The sequence below is a fragment of the Choloepus didactylus genome, chromosome X, assembly GCF_015220235.1.
Source record: "Choloepus didactylus isolate mChoDid1 chromosome X, mChoDid1.pri, whole genome shotgun sequence".
Lineage (NCBI taxonomy): Eukaryota > Metazoa > Chordata > Mammalia > Pilosa > Megalonychidae > Choloepus > Choloepus didactylus.
In genome coordinates, this window is record NC_051334.1 from 17,741,799 (window position 1) to 17,757,112 (window position 15,314).

Genomic DNA, 15,314 nt, shown 5'->3' on the forward strand with positions numbered 1-15,314 from the left:
ATATATCTCAATAAAAGTGTATTTTAAGAAAAGTAAATGAACAATGGGGGGAGCAGGGGAATGGGATGTTTTGCATATTCTTTTTTATTTTAATTTTAATTTTATTTTTTGGAGTAATGAAAATGTTCAAAGTGATTGTAGTGATGAATATACAACTATATGATGATACTGTGAACATCTGATTGTACAATTTGGATGATTATATGTTATGTGAATATATCTCAACAAAATTGCATTAAAAAAAAGCTTGGCGAGGAATGGGAACCCTGGGTCACAGGAACAGAGAGGAAGGTTTGTGCTAGTCTTTGGGAGTCACAGTACTTGGCAGGAAAATTCTCAAATAGCTCAGAAGTATTATCTTAACTGGAAGATCATGGCATGCCGGTACTTTCTATGTGCTATGGCATGATACTATTATGAGCTGAATCAGGCCATAAAACTCTATATTCTAAGAAGGGACAAAATGTAAAGTCAAATGAGCTTAATAAATGAGCCAAATCCATTAAAAAAAAGCTTTTCCTACCTCAAGCATGCTCTGCATATCTGGGGCCATGGTAGGACTCAGGAGGCCAGCATAATAATACTAAATAACACAGTCAGAAAACCATTGATGTCAGAGCAGTCCACTGTCTTGGGGGTGAGGGGTTGGGGGGTAGGGGAGATAAGGAGGAGGGAGAACCACTGTAACAAGATTGGCCAGCAGTAGATAATCACTGAAACTTGGGTGATGGTACAAGGGGGTTTGTTACACATATTCCCTCTATTTTAGTGTATGTTTGAAACATTTCTATTGGTGACAACCAATAAAACTGAAAAGCCGGTCAAGAGAATTTCATTCTCTGAGCAAATGCAAAAAAGTTTATCACTTAGTTGTCGATGTATAGCTGGTTATCTTCATTCTTCATGTCCCAGCAAGGCAAAGCTTCTGAAACACAAATCAAATTAAGGGTAGCAACAGTGTGACCAAATACTACTGTCATACCTATTTTAGTTTTTAATTTTTTGAACAGGATACATTCACATCATTCAAATCCCCCTCATATTTATATATAAAGGTATATACTAAAAACTGTAGCTCTCTTTCCCCCAGTTTACCTCTCCCAAGTAATTAATTTCTTGGACATCTTCCAGTTTCTTTAAGCACTGCCCTGTATCTTGCTTTTTTTACTTACCGATATATTTTTGAGGTCTTTCCATAACAATAAAAAGTGTCTGTGCCAGTTTGAATATATTGTGTCCCCCAAACGCCATTATCTTTGATGTAATCTTGAGTGGGCAGACATTATCAGTGTTGATTAGATTGTAATTCTTTGGGTGTTTCTTTGGAATGCACCCCACCCAGCTGTGGGTGATGACTCTGACTGGATAATTTCCATGGAGGTGTTGCTCCGCCCATTTGGGGTGGGTCTAAATTGAGTCACTGGAGCCATATAAATGAGCTGACGGACAGAGGGAATTCAGTGCAGCTGTGAGTGATCTTTTGAAGAGGAGCTACAGCCAAGAGGGACACTTTGAAGAAAGCACAGGAGCTGCAGATGAGAGACAGTTTGAAAACGGCCATTGAAAGCAGACTCTTGCTCTGTAGAAGCTGAGAGGACAAATATCCCAAGTGCAACTAAGAGTGACATTTTTGAGGAACTGCAGCCTAGAGAGGAACGTCCTGGGAGAAAGCCATTTTGAAACCACAACTTTGGAGCAGATGCCAGCCACATGCCTTCCCAGCTAACAGAGGTTTTCCGGACACCATTGACCATCCTCCAGTGAAGGTACCTGATTGCTGACATGTTACCTTGGACACTTCATGGCCTTAAGACTGTAACTGTGTAACCAAATAAACCCCCTTTTATAAAAGCCAATCCATCTCTGGTGTTTTGCATCTTGGCAGCATTAGCAAACCAGAACAGTGTTCTTGTTCTTTTTTCTGGCTGTAGAGGATTCCATTGTATGGAAGTACTGTAATTTCTCTCATTTCAGTTGTTTCCAATATTTTCCTACTATAAGCCACATCATAACTATCTTGTGAACAAAATTAATTTTATTAAAACAAGGTAGCTCAATACGTACTGGGACTATTGTATAGCTGTGCTGGTTTGTATATATTATGTCCCCCAGAAAAATGCAATCTTGTGGGGGCAGACTGATTAGTCTGTCGATTAGGGTGGAAATGCTTGATTAAATTATTTCCATGGAGATGCGGACCCCACCCATTCAGGGTGGGTCTTAAATCACTGGAGTCCTATAAGAGAGCTCACAGACAGAAGGAGCTGAGAACAGCTGAGAGAGACCTTTAGAGAGATGCGTGGGAACAGAGAGGCTTGCTGACACTTAGAGATGCTTGGAGGTGCAGAGAGAAGGATGTTTGGAGACACTAAGCTAAGAGAAACCCAGGGACATTTTGGAGAAGGCCATTTTGAAATGCAACCCGGTAGCAAAGGACCAGCAGACACCAGCCACATGCCTTCCCAGCGGACAGAGGTGTTCCAGACACTACTGGCATTCTTCAGTGAAGGTATCCTCTTGTTGATGTATTAGTTTGGACATTTTTATGGCCTTAGAACTGTAACCCTGTAACCAAATAAACCCCCTTTATAAAAACCAAGCCATTTCTGGTATTTTGCATAACGGCAGCATTAGCAAATCAGAACAATAGCATTAACACTAGTATGTTACTATTACCTTGAGCTGGTATTCTCCCTCCTTTCCCTGGATCTCTAATCCTTCAAGACTCAGTATGATGCTCCACAAAGCCTTCCTTGACTAGCCACAGTAAGCACTCATTTCCTCTTTTTTTTAAATTAAACTTTTTATTTTGTGGTAATTACAGATTCACAGGCAGTTGTAAGAAATAATACAGAGATCTCATGCACCCTTTGCCCAGTTTTCCCCAATGGTAACATCTTGCAAAACTATAGTAAAATATGACAGCCAGTCTCCTGACATTGATGCAGTCAAGATACACCTATTTCCCTTCCATACCCATATACTTCTTTTTTAACATAATTTTACTGAGATATATTCACACACCATATAATCAATACAAAGTATACAGTAAGTGGTTCGCAGTATCATCATATATTTGTGTGTTCATCACCATGATCATTTTAGAACATTTGCATTACTCCAGAAAAAGAAAGAAAAAAGAAGCCCCTAAACATCCCATACCCCTTATCCCTCCCTTTTATTGACCACTAGTATTGCACTTGTTCCACTTTGCTAATGCTGCCAGAATGCAAAATACCAGATATGGATTGGCTTTTATAAAGGGGGTTTATTTGGTCACAAAGTTATAGTCTTAAGGTCATAAAGTGTCCAAGGTAACACATCAACAATCGGGTACCTTCACTGGAGAAAGGCCATTGCCATCCAGATAGTCTGTTAGCTGGGAAGGCATGTGGCTGGCGTCTGCTCGCTCCCAGGTTGCATTTCAAAATGGCGTTCTCCAAAATGTCTGCATCAGCTTCTGAGGACCATCTTCAAAATGTCTCTCATCTGCAGCTCCTCTCTCAGCTCCTGTGCATTCTTCAAAATATCCCTCTTGGTTGTAGCAAGCTTGCTCCTTCTGTCTGATTTTATATAGTGCTCCAGTAAACCAATCAAGGCCCATGCCAAATGGGTGGGGCCACACCTCCATGGAAACTATCCAGTCAGAGTCATCACCCACAGTTGGGTGGGGCACATCTCCATGGAAACACTCAAAGAATTACAATCTAATCAACACCAAATACGTCTGCCCACACAAGAATGCATCAAAGACAATGGCATTTTGGGGGACATAATACATTCAAACTGGCACAGCACTCTACCCAATTTTAAGTCTTACAATAGAGGTAGGCTAACTAAGACAGTGTAGTATTGTCAGAGATAGATACATAGATCAGTGTAACAGAACAAAACACCCAGAAGTAGATCCATACAAATATAGGCAACTGACTTTTTTTTTTTTTTTGCTATATAGTTATATAACCATTATCAAAGATCAAGGCTACTGGATTACAGTTCAACAATTTCAGATGTTTCCTTCTAGCTATTGTGATACACTAGAAACTAAAAAGAAATACCTATATTATGAGTCAGTAGTCATGATCTTTTGTTAAATCTTAATTTCTCAGTTATACCTCCTCCCTCTCATGAAATCATTCTCTCAATCTTCAGGGATATCTGGGCAATGACCATTATAACTTCTTCATGCTGGAAAGGGGTGCTGACTTTATTGGGTAGAGGCCTGAAAATGTTCTTGGAGAGACTGGTACCTCTGGGCAACAGGGCTTATCTGGCACAGGCTCAATCTGGAAGCCTTAAGTTTCTGAAAAAATAAACTTACTAAGAAAAACTTTTATAGACTTAGATAGAAACCAGTGCACTCCCTAGCCATTTCTTCTTAATTTCTGTATTATGCATTTTCATGAAACTTCACATCTATTTTTATATATTTTTCAACTGTTCAATGTGAATTACATGGTCCTGGAGGCCAGAGCTATTCCCTTTACTACTTCTGTATTCTGTACAGTTTTAGCATGTGGTACATGCTCAATAAATGTTGATTAACGGACATTAGTAAGCGCTGCCCTTACTCATGACTCACAGGTGTTCTCTACCTGAGATGTCCTTCAGAGAAGGGTTCTTGCCTGTTTTGCTCTGTTAATTATTGCAAAATCATAATCAAAATGTGATTCACTGCAGAATTTTAAAAAGTCCAAATCCAACAAATTGGGTTCTCTTGGCATGTTCTGCACACAGAACAAGAAACATGACATTTGGAAGGTGCCTGATGACTCAATTCACAGACACAGAGTGATACTTAAATGGCATCTGAAGGGGTGACGCAGCCAACATATACAAGAAAGGTACAAGTAACATTTATTAGGGATGGAGAGGAGCTCAAATACGTTTAAGAGTAAATTAAACTCAGCATAATTAATTCTCAATCCATATTTTCACTTTATTTTGCAAACTTCCTCATTCATTCAACAAGTCTATACTAAGGTAGGCAACATCAGCTCGGGGGGCCAGGGGAGGCCTCTATAAGGAGGTGACGTCTGTGCTGAAACCTGCTTGACAATCTGGAATCAGAACTGCAGAGAGGGTGACAAGAGAGAGGCAGAAGGTGCAGGGGGCTTCTCCCAGGCAGCGGCCGGCCCCAGCAAAGGAAAGCAAATCAGATTCGGACACGTTATGTAATTCACACCACAGCAAAAGTAGCTTTCAACCAGCAGAATCCTTGTCCTAAATACAATTGTACCTGGAACCCCAGTATGTAAGCAGATTCAAAGAATGAAAAGGGCTATTCAGAAGAAAATACTTTACTGCTTCCTATTAAACCCATGAAGTACCTACTTCCTCTGATTCATGAGTTCTCTGCAACCCTGTTGGAAAAGGAATTTAAAAAAAAGTGCAAAACAATGCCAAACCAGGCTGGGGGCAGAAAATCTGGGTAAGGGGAAGGAGAATGATTTCTAACATTATCAAATTATTATTATTATTACTACTACTACTACTACCACCACCAATACCGTTTTTGAGCACCTACCGTAAGCCAGGCATGATCTCTACTCCTCACATTGACTCCAAAAGATAGGTTTTTCAGTATTCCTTTGGGGGATGAGGGAAGCAAAATATAAGGAACTAACTTGCCAGAGGCCCCTCAAGAAAAAATGTCAGAGCACACATTCTATCCCAGAGCCATTTGGCCCCACAGGCGATTTTTCCTTCTATCACACTGCCTGCCTCTAAAAAGGATGCTTCATTTGCTATAAAAGAAAACATATTACTTAAACAATGAGAAAAATATATAAAAGCTCTTTGGTTTGTCTCTTTTTCAAGATTTTTCCTCTTGAAGTTCTAAGCCACCCCCCAGGCATTAGCAGGACCCTGGGCATAAGCTCTGGGGGAGCTGGGAGAAGGCAGAGGGGGGCCACTCCATCCTCTAGGAGGAACCCTCCCTGAAGCCAAACCTAAACAGATTCCAACTTTCACCTTCTGGTCAGAGACACCAAGCCCCAGGGTTCCTGGGCCACCTCCTAGCATGAGCTAGAGCACTGGGAAAGGGGTTCTCCAGTAGTTTGTCTAATTTCAGTCTCCCTGACATATGAGAGGTTCCTGAGACCCACTTTCCTCTCTGTACCACAGTCTCGGGATGACTCACCCCAGGCTGACTTGAAAAATCCTGGCACTCCGTGCAGCAAACATTCACAGCACCCATCAGAAAGCCCCCTGACTTCTGACTTCCCTCTCTTCTCAGAAAGCACATGCCCTTTACACTGTTACTGGGGCCTGTAGCAGCTGCTCTGCCCACTGGGATCCCTGGAATCACCTTCATCATCTGCCATCCTCTGCTGCTTCAAATACCACATCAGTGGAAAATGTCACCTTGCTATGTTCTGGGCACTAAAGCAACCTTCTAAAGAGGGAGTGTGGCAGAACCTTCATGAGCACCATCCAGGGGGCCAACAGAAGGAAGGTCCAGGGATGGCCCCTCTACCAAGCACAGAGACCCCATAAAGTAAAGAGATTTCTAGAGTGATCAAACAATCAAAATACTTATGTGCCAAATATCCTAGAGTGATGAGGACTAGAAACCAAGCATTGATTAAATTTTATTAGGGAGTCAGATCTCATAAAAAATAAGATAATAAAACATAAAGGGTCCAAAATGCAAAACGGTACCAACCATAATTATTATTTTTTTTAAAAAAAAGCACAGTGCATAAAAGTATCAATGTAGAATGGGGGGAGATGGTTAATGGAGAACCATCAGAAAAGACTTCAGGAAAGAAAGAAAAGGGGTGAAAATATTATAACATGATTATATCTGGTTACATTTACATTTATCATATTTACATATTACGTTCGGTAGATTGTCTCCAAAGGCAAATGACACACTCTTCTAATTCAGAAACCCACTGAGAAATAAATAGTGCAGCCTCTTAAGTAATACAGGCCCATTTCTAACCACCTCAGTTCTAACTGAGAAGGTACATATGACTTCTTACTCTATGGTTGAAAAAAGTAAAAGCCAGTTTCAGGCCAATCCCCAAGAGAAAACATCCCCTACCCGGGCACACCCAAGGCTGAAAACAAATCTCCACAATGGTCACTAAGGAGACCATGGTTTCCTCCCAACAAATTATGACCCTTCCCATAGATGAAGTTCAAGCTTTTGTGCCCCAATTTTATTATCAATAGTTTATGCTAGACAGGGAAAAAAAATGTCTCACTGAAAAAAGTCACTGAAAAAGTCAACCTGTATACTACTGGTGGGAGGGCAATTTGGCAATCAAATAGCTATCAAAATTATAATGACACATACGCTTGACCCAACAACTTCACTGCTAGGCAGTTAGCCTACAGACATACTCATATAAGTCACAGAGGTATACAAAGTAGAGTGATTTGTTGCAGGAAAAAAAACAAAGCTTGAAACAATCCCAAATAGGCCACCAGTAAAGAATAAAATAAAAAAGCTGGTTGCATCATACCATTTATATTGTTGTCCAGTATGTGGGGTTTTTAAAAATTTGTTTTTATATTCTTAATGCCTGTATATGCATAGAATATTTCTAGAGAATGAAAAAAAACAAGGGGAATGGAATAAGGAACTTTATTTACGCTCTTCTGTACCACTTGAAATTTTTTTACGAGAATACAGTTTGAGAATTTGAAAACTGTATAAGAAAAATCCACATCCGGTAAGAATTCATGAGAATATAGCCCTAAATTTCTCTCAGCACTGCAGAGAATCTTAAAGGAAAAATTCAATGGTCTCCAATTGGCTGTAATTCCTACCCAGGAAGTAATCCAATACAGTTAAGAGCAGTCTTTGTGAACAAGAGATGAAAACTAAGTGATTTTATTAGTCATCATTTAATCAGAAAACCAAAGAACTTTCCACATCCCATCCTGCAAGCCTAGTGCATAATCAAATTTTTACTGCTGTTTTTTCCATAATTTTAAGGGGCAAAAGTATGTAACATAATCAACATATAAACCAGAACTCTATCTTCTTCAATGGATGCTAAACATTACAGTGATTGTGATTTCTTTAAGGAAAAACAGTAAGTGGTGAAGGGCTTAAGTACACACATACATAAATACTCATCACAGTTTGGCGTGTAATAACAAAAACAAAATTAGAAACAACCAAATGTCCCAACAGGAGACTGACTGAATAAAGTATACTATAGCCACACAATGTAATTCTATGCAGCCATTACAAATGCTGTAGCACTGTATCACAGCTACGGAAAGATACTTTGGCACATTTATGCTAAAAAACTGATTATAACACCATTTGCGATATGACCCTATTTGGAAAATGATATATATAAATATATATTTATATTTAAACATGTGCATTGGAAAAAGGTTAGAAGGAAGATAAAGCAAAATGTGAAACACGATTATTTCTGGGTAGTAGGATTATTACAGGAGATTTTGCATATGTATATTTCAGCTGATTTGTATTTTAACTTTTCTATAAAAACATTTTTAATTGTGTAGGTTTCAACTTTAAAAAAAACAGTCTTATCCTTCCTTGGCAGACCCAATGCTCTTTCATGAAAGAGAATTAAACATGAAACATGTTGCTTGTTCTCTCTTTTCCACTACCTTGTTGGTCTTTTGATGATTTTTCTGACGCTTTAGAAGCCAGAGAGAGGGGAAGATCAGGTCTAAAATTTTAAAAGTTATCTCTTTCTCTCTTTTAAATGTGACTATTATGTCAAGCCAGGACTTCTTAACCGGGGCAACTGTGCCCCCAAAGAGATTTTTGACAGTGTAGTGGGTAGAGACCAGGAATGCTCATAAGCATCCTACAATGCATGGGACAGCCCCTTCCAATAGACTTATCTGGCCCAAAATGTCAACAGTGCTGAGGCTGAGAAACCCTGTGTTAGGCTAATGAGTCTTTAGTTAACTCGCTAATCCTCCATAAATAGCACCCTCAAATAGGAGAGTAGCTGTATAACAAAGTCTAGCTGAGAGGCACCTCTGCTACAGTGGGAAATGCACTCATTTCCCACTATATTCTGGAAGCAGAATACCTGTGTTGAAGCCTGGATCTGCCCTCTTCTATCTGTAAAACCTCAGGCAGTGGCCACGTCATCCCGCTGACCTGCCACCCTCCACTGTAACATGGGGATACCGCCACCCGCCTTGGGGTGTACAAGAAGCTTAAACACAATAATGTAGGAGAAGGGTTTTGTAAACAATAAGCACCATGCAAGTGGGAATGGCAATCTCACTCTAGGCTACAAATTGTCTGGTTTACCAATAAAAATACACTGAGGTTTCAGCAGGTTTTCACCTAGCACACTCTCATTGCCCTCAGTCACATGTCACCTACTTAGGGTTCCAACTCGGTGGTAGTTTTCAGTAAATGCTAAGACTGACAAGCATCATGAAGGCTTTTTTTCTTTACTATTACATAGCCCTTGGCCTAAATTGTGAGGCAGCAGAACTTAGTAGTTAACTTACAAGATCTGGAGTCAGAGTCCTCGGAAAGAATCCTAGCTCTGCCTCTGATTATCTGGGTGACCTTGGGAAGTGACAGGCTTCTTTGTGCTTCAGTTTCCTCATCTTTTTCTCAAAAGGACATCTGAAAGTGAAATAATTTACCACCTGAACCAGGACACTTGAGAGTGTCAGGAGGGGCTATTAATGTTAATACTAGGATGACAGGAGCAAACCAGAACCGTCCCCAGACAAATGGGACATAAGGTCACTCTAAAGACAAGGATAACAACAGTCCCTGCCTCAAGGCTTATTGTGATCATTAAATCAGATCAAAGAGGCAGAGCACATAGTATATACTCTTTAAATGTTAGCTATGATTTTTTTTCCTTTATCCTTCCATTCATTCAGCAAGTACTCAGTGCCCAGACAGGATTCTGGGCACTGAGGAAGCCACAGTAAGTCAGATACACCCACTCCTGTCCACCCCAGAGTTCCTCCTTTTCTTCCACAGTGTGTTTGTTAAATTCTCAAAACCTTTTCTTACACACCCAGTAACACTCACGCAGAATTCAACACAAGCCCACAAGTCAACATTAGGGGTCAAGAAAGCCTAGGAAATACATACTAAATGAGTAGCAGATAAATGTCTCCTAGTCAACTTTACAAACAAATGAACAATGAATAAGAGCCTAGCTAATCAACAAGGACAATAGGATTTGTTATTATCCCAAAGTCCCTGATTCAGGAAAGCTATTACAGTTTGCCTAAAAGTTAGCTTAAAATGCATCTCAAAAGGGTGTGAATTAATAAACTTTAATAACTTAACATTTAAAACTACAAAGTGTTAGCTCCCTTTAATTTTTGCACACATCCTGTAACAACCAATTATGTACAGTTTGTCCACCAAGACAGCCTGGCAGAACACACATATTATGAAAGCGGAGTTGCTCTAGTTTGCTTTTGTATTGAGATTCACGTATATTTTTGGCCAAGAAATAAGCGGTTTAATTCAATATGCTAAAACAGTTTTCTCCAAAAGTCCATACCAACCATGAGAAGTGGGTATTCCTTGTTTTACACAAAAGTTCATTAACTTCCAGAGGTTTGGTACTCTTTTAATCACAAGTCCCCTCCCCTCCTTCCTCCATCCATTCCAGTAAAATGGTCTCGATTAGTATCTCTGTAAATTCTCACACTCAAATGTTTCCATTCTCAACTGCTGGGCCTCACCCTTTCCTCCTCCGGCTCGTTCATATTTTACCAGGCACATCCTCGTTCAGCCCTCATCTTGTGCCAGTTCCTGAAGGCCTTTATGGAAACCTTGCTCCACAACTTCAGCAGTTGTTAGATCTAAAATACCTGTCAGGCCCCATCTCTGGAAATGCAGAATACAGACTTCTAAATAGAGAAATCCCATCAAGTAAGCTGTACGTGTGTAATTAAGAATAAATTGAGGGAATGTCAGTTTCTGTTGTCCTCCACCCCTCTCTCGAGTAAAAGAAGCTTAAATCAATGGCGTGTGTTTTGCTCTAATGCTGGTTACACGGATGCGTTCAATTTATGAAAATTCAACAAGCTATACTCTGATGTGTATTTGATATATGTATGTTACATTTTGGTAAAAATTTTATAAAGTAGTTTACATCATGTAACCCTCTATATACAGCAAGTATATTTTACATATTACCTACACTAGTGTTTTTCACTGTGATCAGACTGTGGGTTGCCACAATTAGTAGTGGGTCACATAATCAAGTTAGAAGGTCCCGACCAGCATTTTTTTAAGTGAAAGGGGGGATATAAGGGTGCAGTGTGTGATGTACTGTGTGTGCAGTGAAGGCAACTACTGTTTCCTGAAACTGTTATTTCAGTTACATGTACGTATACGTATGTGTATACTGGGTTGCAAGATCATTTTTTTGTCATTGTTAATGGCAGGATATTATCCCAATAGCCTAAGAACACTGAGTACACCATAAGTATTACACCAATTTGGGAGCCAGACGGACCTAGGTTCTGGCCCTGGCCACTTACAACCTACATGCCCAGAAGAAAATCACCTAACCTCTCTGAGCCTCCATTTCCCCCCTCTCTAAAAGGGGGATAACATTATCTCCTCCCCAGAGTTGGTGTAAGGTTTCAAATGGCTGGAAAACAGTCTACCACAAAGCACAACTCGGTCATTGTGTCATCCCCAATGCCATTTCCGTGGTGCCCTGTGCTAGGTTCTTTGCCTGTAAGAAGGAAATTTAAGGAAATGTACAAAGAGGAGCAGTCCCAAGGCTGAACCCCCATCATATGACCCCTTTGAAGCCCCTAGAAAAACCACCTGCTAACACTGAGAGCGGTGAGGCAGGGAAAAGCCATTGCCCCAGCATACATGGTGATGAATCATCCGACTTTGGCTTCTAATCAGAGGGGAAACCACCTTCCAGGACAAGAGGGTTTTCCCATTATTCTTGGCAGGAGGTAGAGAAAGGAAGAAGGTGAGGAAGGTAAAGAAATAAAGTATTTGTTTTAAGCAAATCACTTTGAAGACAGGTGGTTTCCATTTTGAGAGCAAAAATGATGCTTAAAACATTTAGAGGGTTACTCTGTATACCAGCTGCAGGCTTGCCAGGGGAGGGAAACAGTCCTGGGGTCTAGAATGCTCCAACAGTGTCAGGGGCCCTCACACAGAAAGGATGGAACCGACTTTATTAGCATGCAGCTAAAAACTACTTAAAAGTCATTCATTACATTATTTATCCAAAGCATTCATTCACTCGACAAATATTTACTGAGTATCTACTGGGTGTGGAACCCAAGTTAGGGGTTGGGGATACAGCAGGAATTAGCAGACAAAGCCTTTGCCAGCAGGGAGCGGAAGTTCTAGTGGGGGAGACAGCAAGCTCCAAGTAAATCAATGAGTCAACAAAATATTTGCAGGCTGTTACAGGCACTCTGAAAGAACTATGGTGCCATGACAGGAAGGGAGAGAGGAAACTTAAGATGAAGGAAATCCCTTTAGATAACATGGCCCAGGATGGCTTCTCTGAGGTGAAAACATGTAAGCAGACACCCGAAAGGAAAGAAGGAGCCAGCCAAGCAAAGAGCCAAGGAAAGAGCATTCCTGGAAGAGAGAAGTGGCAGTGCCTAGGCCAGAGGCAGGAAAGGACCCTCATGTGCTAGGTCAGAGGGTAACAGCCAAGTGGGAAGCAAGACAGTGGATTTCACCGAACAGCAACAGAGAGCCAGTGAAGGGTGGTACATTGTGATACATCATTTTGACGTTGAAGAAGATAAAAGTTACTCTTGAATCACTGCACACAAAACAAAGTGTACAGATGATATTATGTCTCCAAAATAAATGATAAAAATAAGCACCATATTAGATATATGATACACACTTTTATTGAGGAGTCTTGCCAGCTGGAGGCAAACAATGTTAGCCTAAATATGAGGTGAAATATAAGGAATTCAGTGGGGAAAAGGAGTGGGATCATTTGTGACTAGTCAGGGAATGCTATTATTAGCAATTCACTCAGATAGCAAACATAAAGCTAATTGACAAGACAGACTCTAGAAAGTTCCCTAAACAAACACACATATATCATAGCCAAAAGACAATTGGGAATCGATTGATGCATATGGTAGTCTGTGAAGAGGTTGCCTGAACCTGATAGCAAGTCACCATGATAGTCAGGGCCTTATGCACACCTCTGAATCACAGATCAGATGAACTGCTAAGTGGTTTTCATCAGTGTTTATCATTCATTTTCTTCTCCCTCACGCCTGCTGAATATAGGTGCTTATAACTTGGAAACTCAAAAGCTCAACTGGAAATGGCTCTTACGAAATATCGCTTTCCTCCAAGGACCCATAATACCATCTCCTGACTTGGGTCCCATTCTCTGCCATCTTTAACTCAAACATCTCCTGAGATACAAGCATGACCCATTCACACTTTCTCCCTGGGCCTTCCTTGGGTTGGAGTGGGGTCACCTGGCCATGAGCAAAAAGGCAATCTGGGGCTAAGGACTTGAGCAAGGCCAACTGGCCGACCCCAAGATCTCACCTATGACATTGACCAAGAGAACTCAGCAGCTACAAAGGCCACCTTGAAACAAGCAACATTTGTGGCATTTCACAGAACCCAGTACACTGCTTGTATTTATGACAGAATGGTACAATGAAGAAGGAGAAGGGGATGAGGATGGCAAAAATACATCCTTTAGTCAGGGCCTACCAAGTGCCAGGTGCTTTTACATTCATTATTTCAAATGATCCAACAATCCTGTGAAGTGCTATGATCTTGATTTTCAGATGAGAAAATTAAGACCAAGAGAGAGTTTTTTTTTAATGGCCCAAGGCTACTCAGTCAGCTGAGTGGGGATCTGGGCCTCAGCGGGCCTGACCCTCCCTCATCTACCCCCTCGGTGTGCATCTATCAACAGGCAACTGTTCTTGAACAGACCCAAGCTGACTTTTTATCCTCACCTCCCATCTCCTTCTTCCCTCCTCCTTCTTTATTCCTTTATTTCACAGGAAAACTGGACTCTACACCTGGCCTCATCCCAGACTCCCAAATCTGCCAGCTGCCTCAGAAATGTTACCTGCTCCAAACCCCTGATATGAACACTTCACTGTTGGAAAGGATGCCTGGGGGGGTGAAGTGGGGAGGGTGTTGGTTGGATGACGCTGTGTACAATGTCCCCTAGAAAAAATTCATCCAGCCGTTGATAGACATCAGAAGAAAAGAGCCATCAAACCAGATGACAGCACTGTTCAAAATCTTTATAAATGCTGCTACAGAAGGGGCTCGGCCAAAAGAAGCCAATTCTGTCACGCAGGAGGGCTTGGGGAAAGAAATTCCCTTCCGCCACAAATAAGAAAACTGAGACTCAAGCCAAAGTGGAAAACAGGGTTGCTCACCATCTCGAAAGGACTGGGCCAGGACCAAATTCCCCAGAATGCCACCCTCCTAGCCTATGAAGTAATCTCTCAAAAGGCTACAAAAGATTCAGACATAGTAACAATCAACACATATGTATGGCCTACTTACAATCTCAGGCAAGTCTGCAGCACTCGGGGCTTTGGCTGATGAAAGCTCCATTCTTTGGAGTATGAAATGGCGATTTCAGGAGGCCTGTGTCTGAACTCTGGGCAAGAGTGAGCTCCGTGCTCTCCGAGAACTGCAAGTCTCTGATTCACTTGGCAGCAGAATTATTCTAAGCATCCTGTACCGTAACCAACCCGCCTGCCCCTCCCACTACACATTCACACTATTTTTTTTTTTAATTCTCTGCACTTATTTCTGCCTCAAATCAAGTGAAACTCATTTTTAAAAAATTAATCCAATCTCTGGTACTTGAGAGTGTGGAACTTTTATGACCGAGGAGAGGAAGAAGAGGAGGAAGAGTGCATAATTAGGAAGAAGTTATCATTAACATCAGAGAGAAGAGAGTTGGAGAACCGCAGAGTCTGCGGTAACAGCAAAATGGAGATTATTTGAAACAGCTGAACGCTCCACCCAGGCCTCCAGAAGGGGACAGGCACGGGAAACAAAGGGCATATGGTGTTTGCTTTCTTCAACATCCGTTCTCACCATTAAGAGCTGCACCAGCAAAAGCTCAATACTTACATGTGGACAAACCTTACCCCAAATAGACTCTAAAATACAGCTCATGATCAAATTAATTACTTTGCAAGGCAGAGACCTACCTTGTTTTTTTTTTGGCATATAAAGAAAGCAAAATTTAATAAAGTCAAAGTAACTGGCAGAATGTCTATTTGGCTTAGTGAAGCGTGAATTATGCTTTGAAAAATAGTCAATTTTTGCTAATTTCAATTTCATCTAGTAACTCAAATACTGACCTATGTCA

General features: G+C 40.9%; 1 protein-coding gene across 6 annotated transcripts in view; it reads right to left on the reverse strand.

Annotated features, from left to right (window-relative positions):
* The window catches only part of SH3KBP1 (SH3 domain containing kinase binding protein 1), a 411,078-nt gene that overhangs the window by 317,655 nt on the left and 78,109 nt on the right, over nucleotides 1-15,314 (reverse strand). Inside the window, exon 1 of one of the 6 annotated variants that reach the window (XM_037821531.1) lies at nucleotides 14,495-14,658. The exons of the other annotated variants lie outside the window; for them this stretch is intronic. Within the exon in view, the coding sequence (XP_037677459.1) occupies nucleotides 14,495-14,545 (51 nt within the window). The 5' untranslated portion in view covers nucleotides 14,546-14,658. Of the gene's footprint in view, nucleotides 1-14,494; nucleotides 14,659-15,314 lie in introns of those variants that run through there. 6 annotated transcript variants of the gene reach the window in all.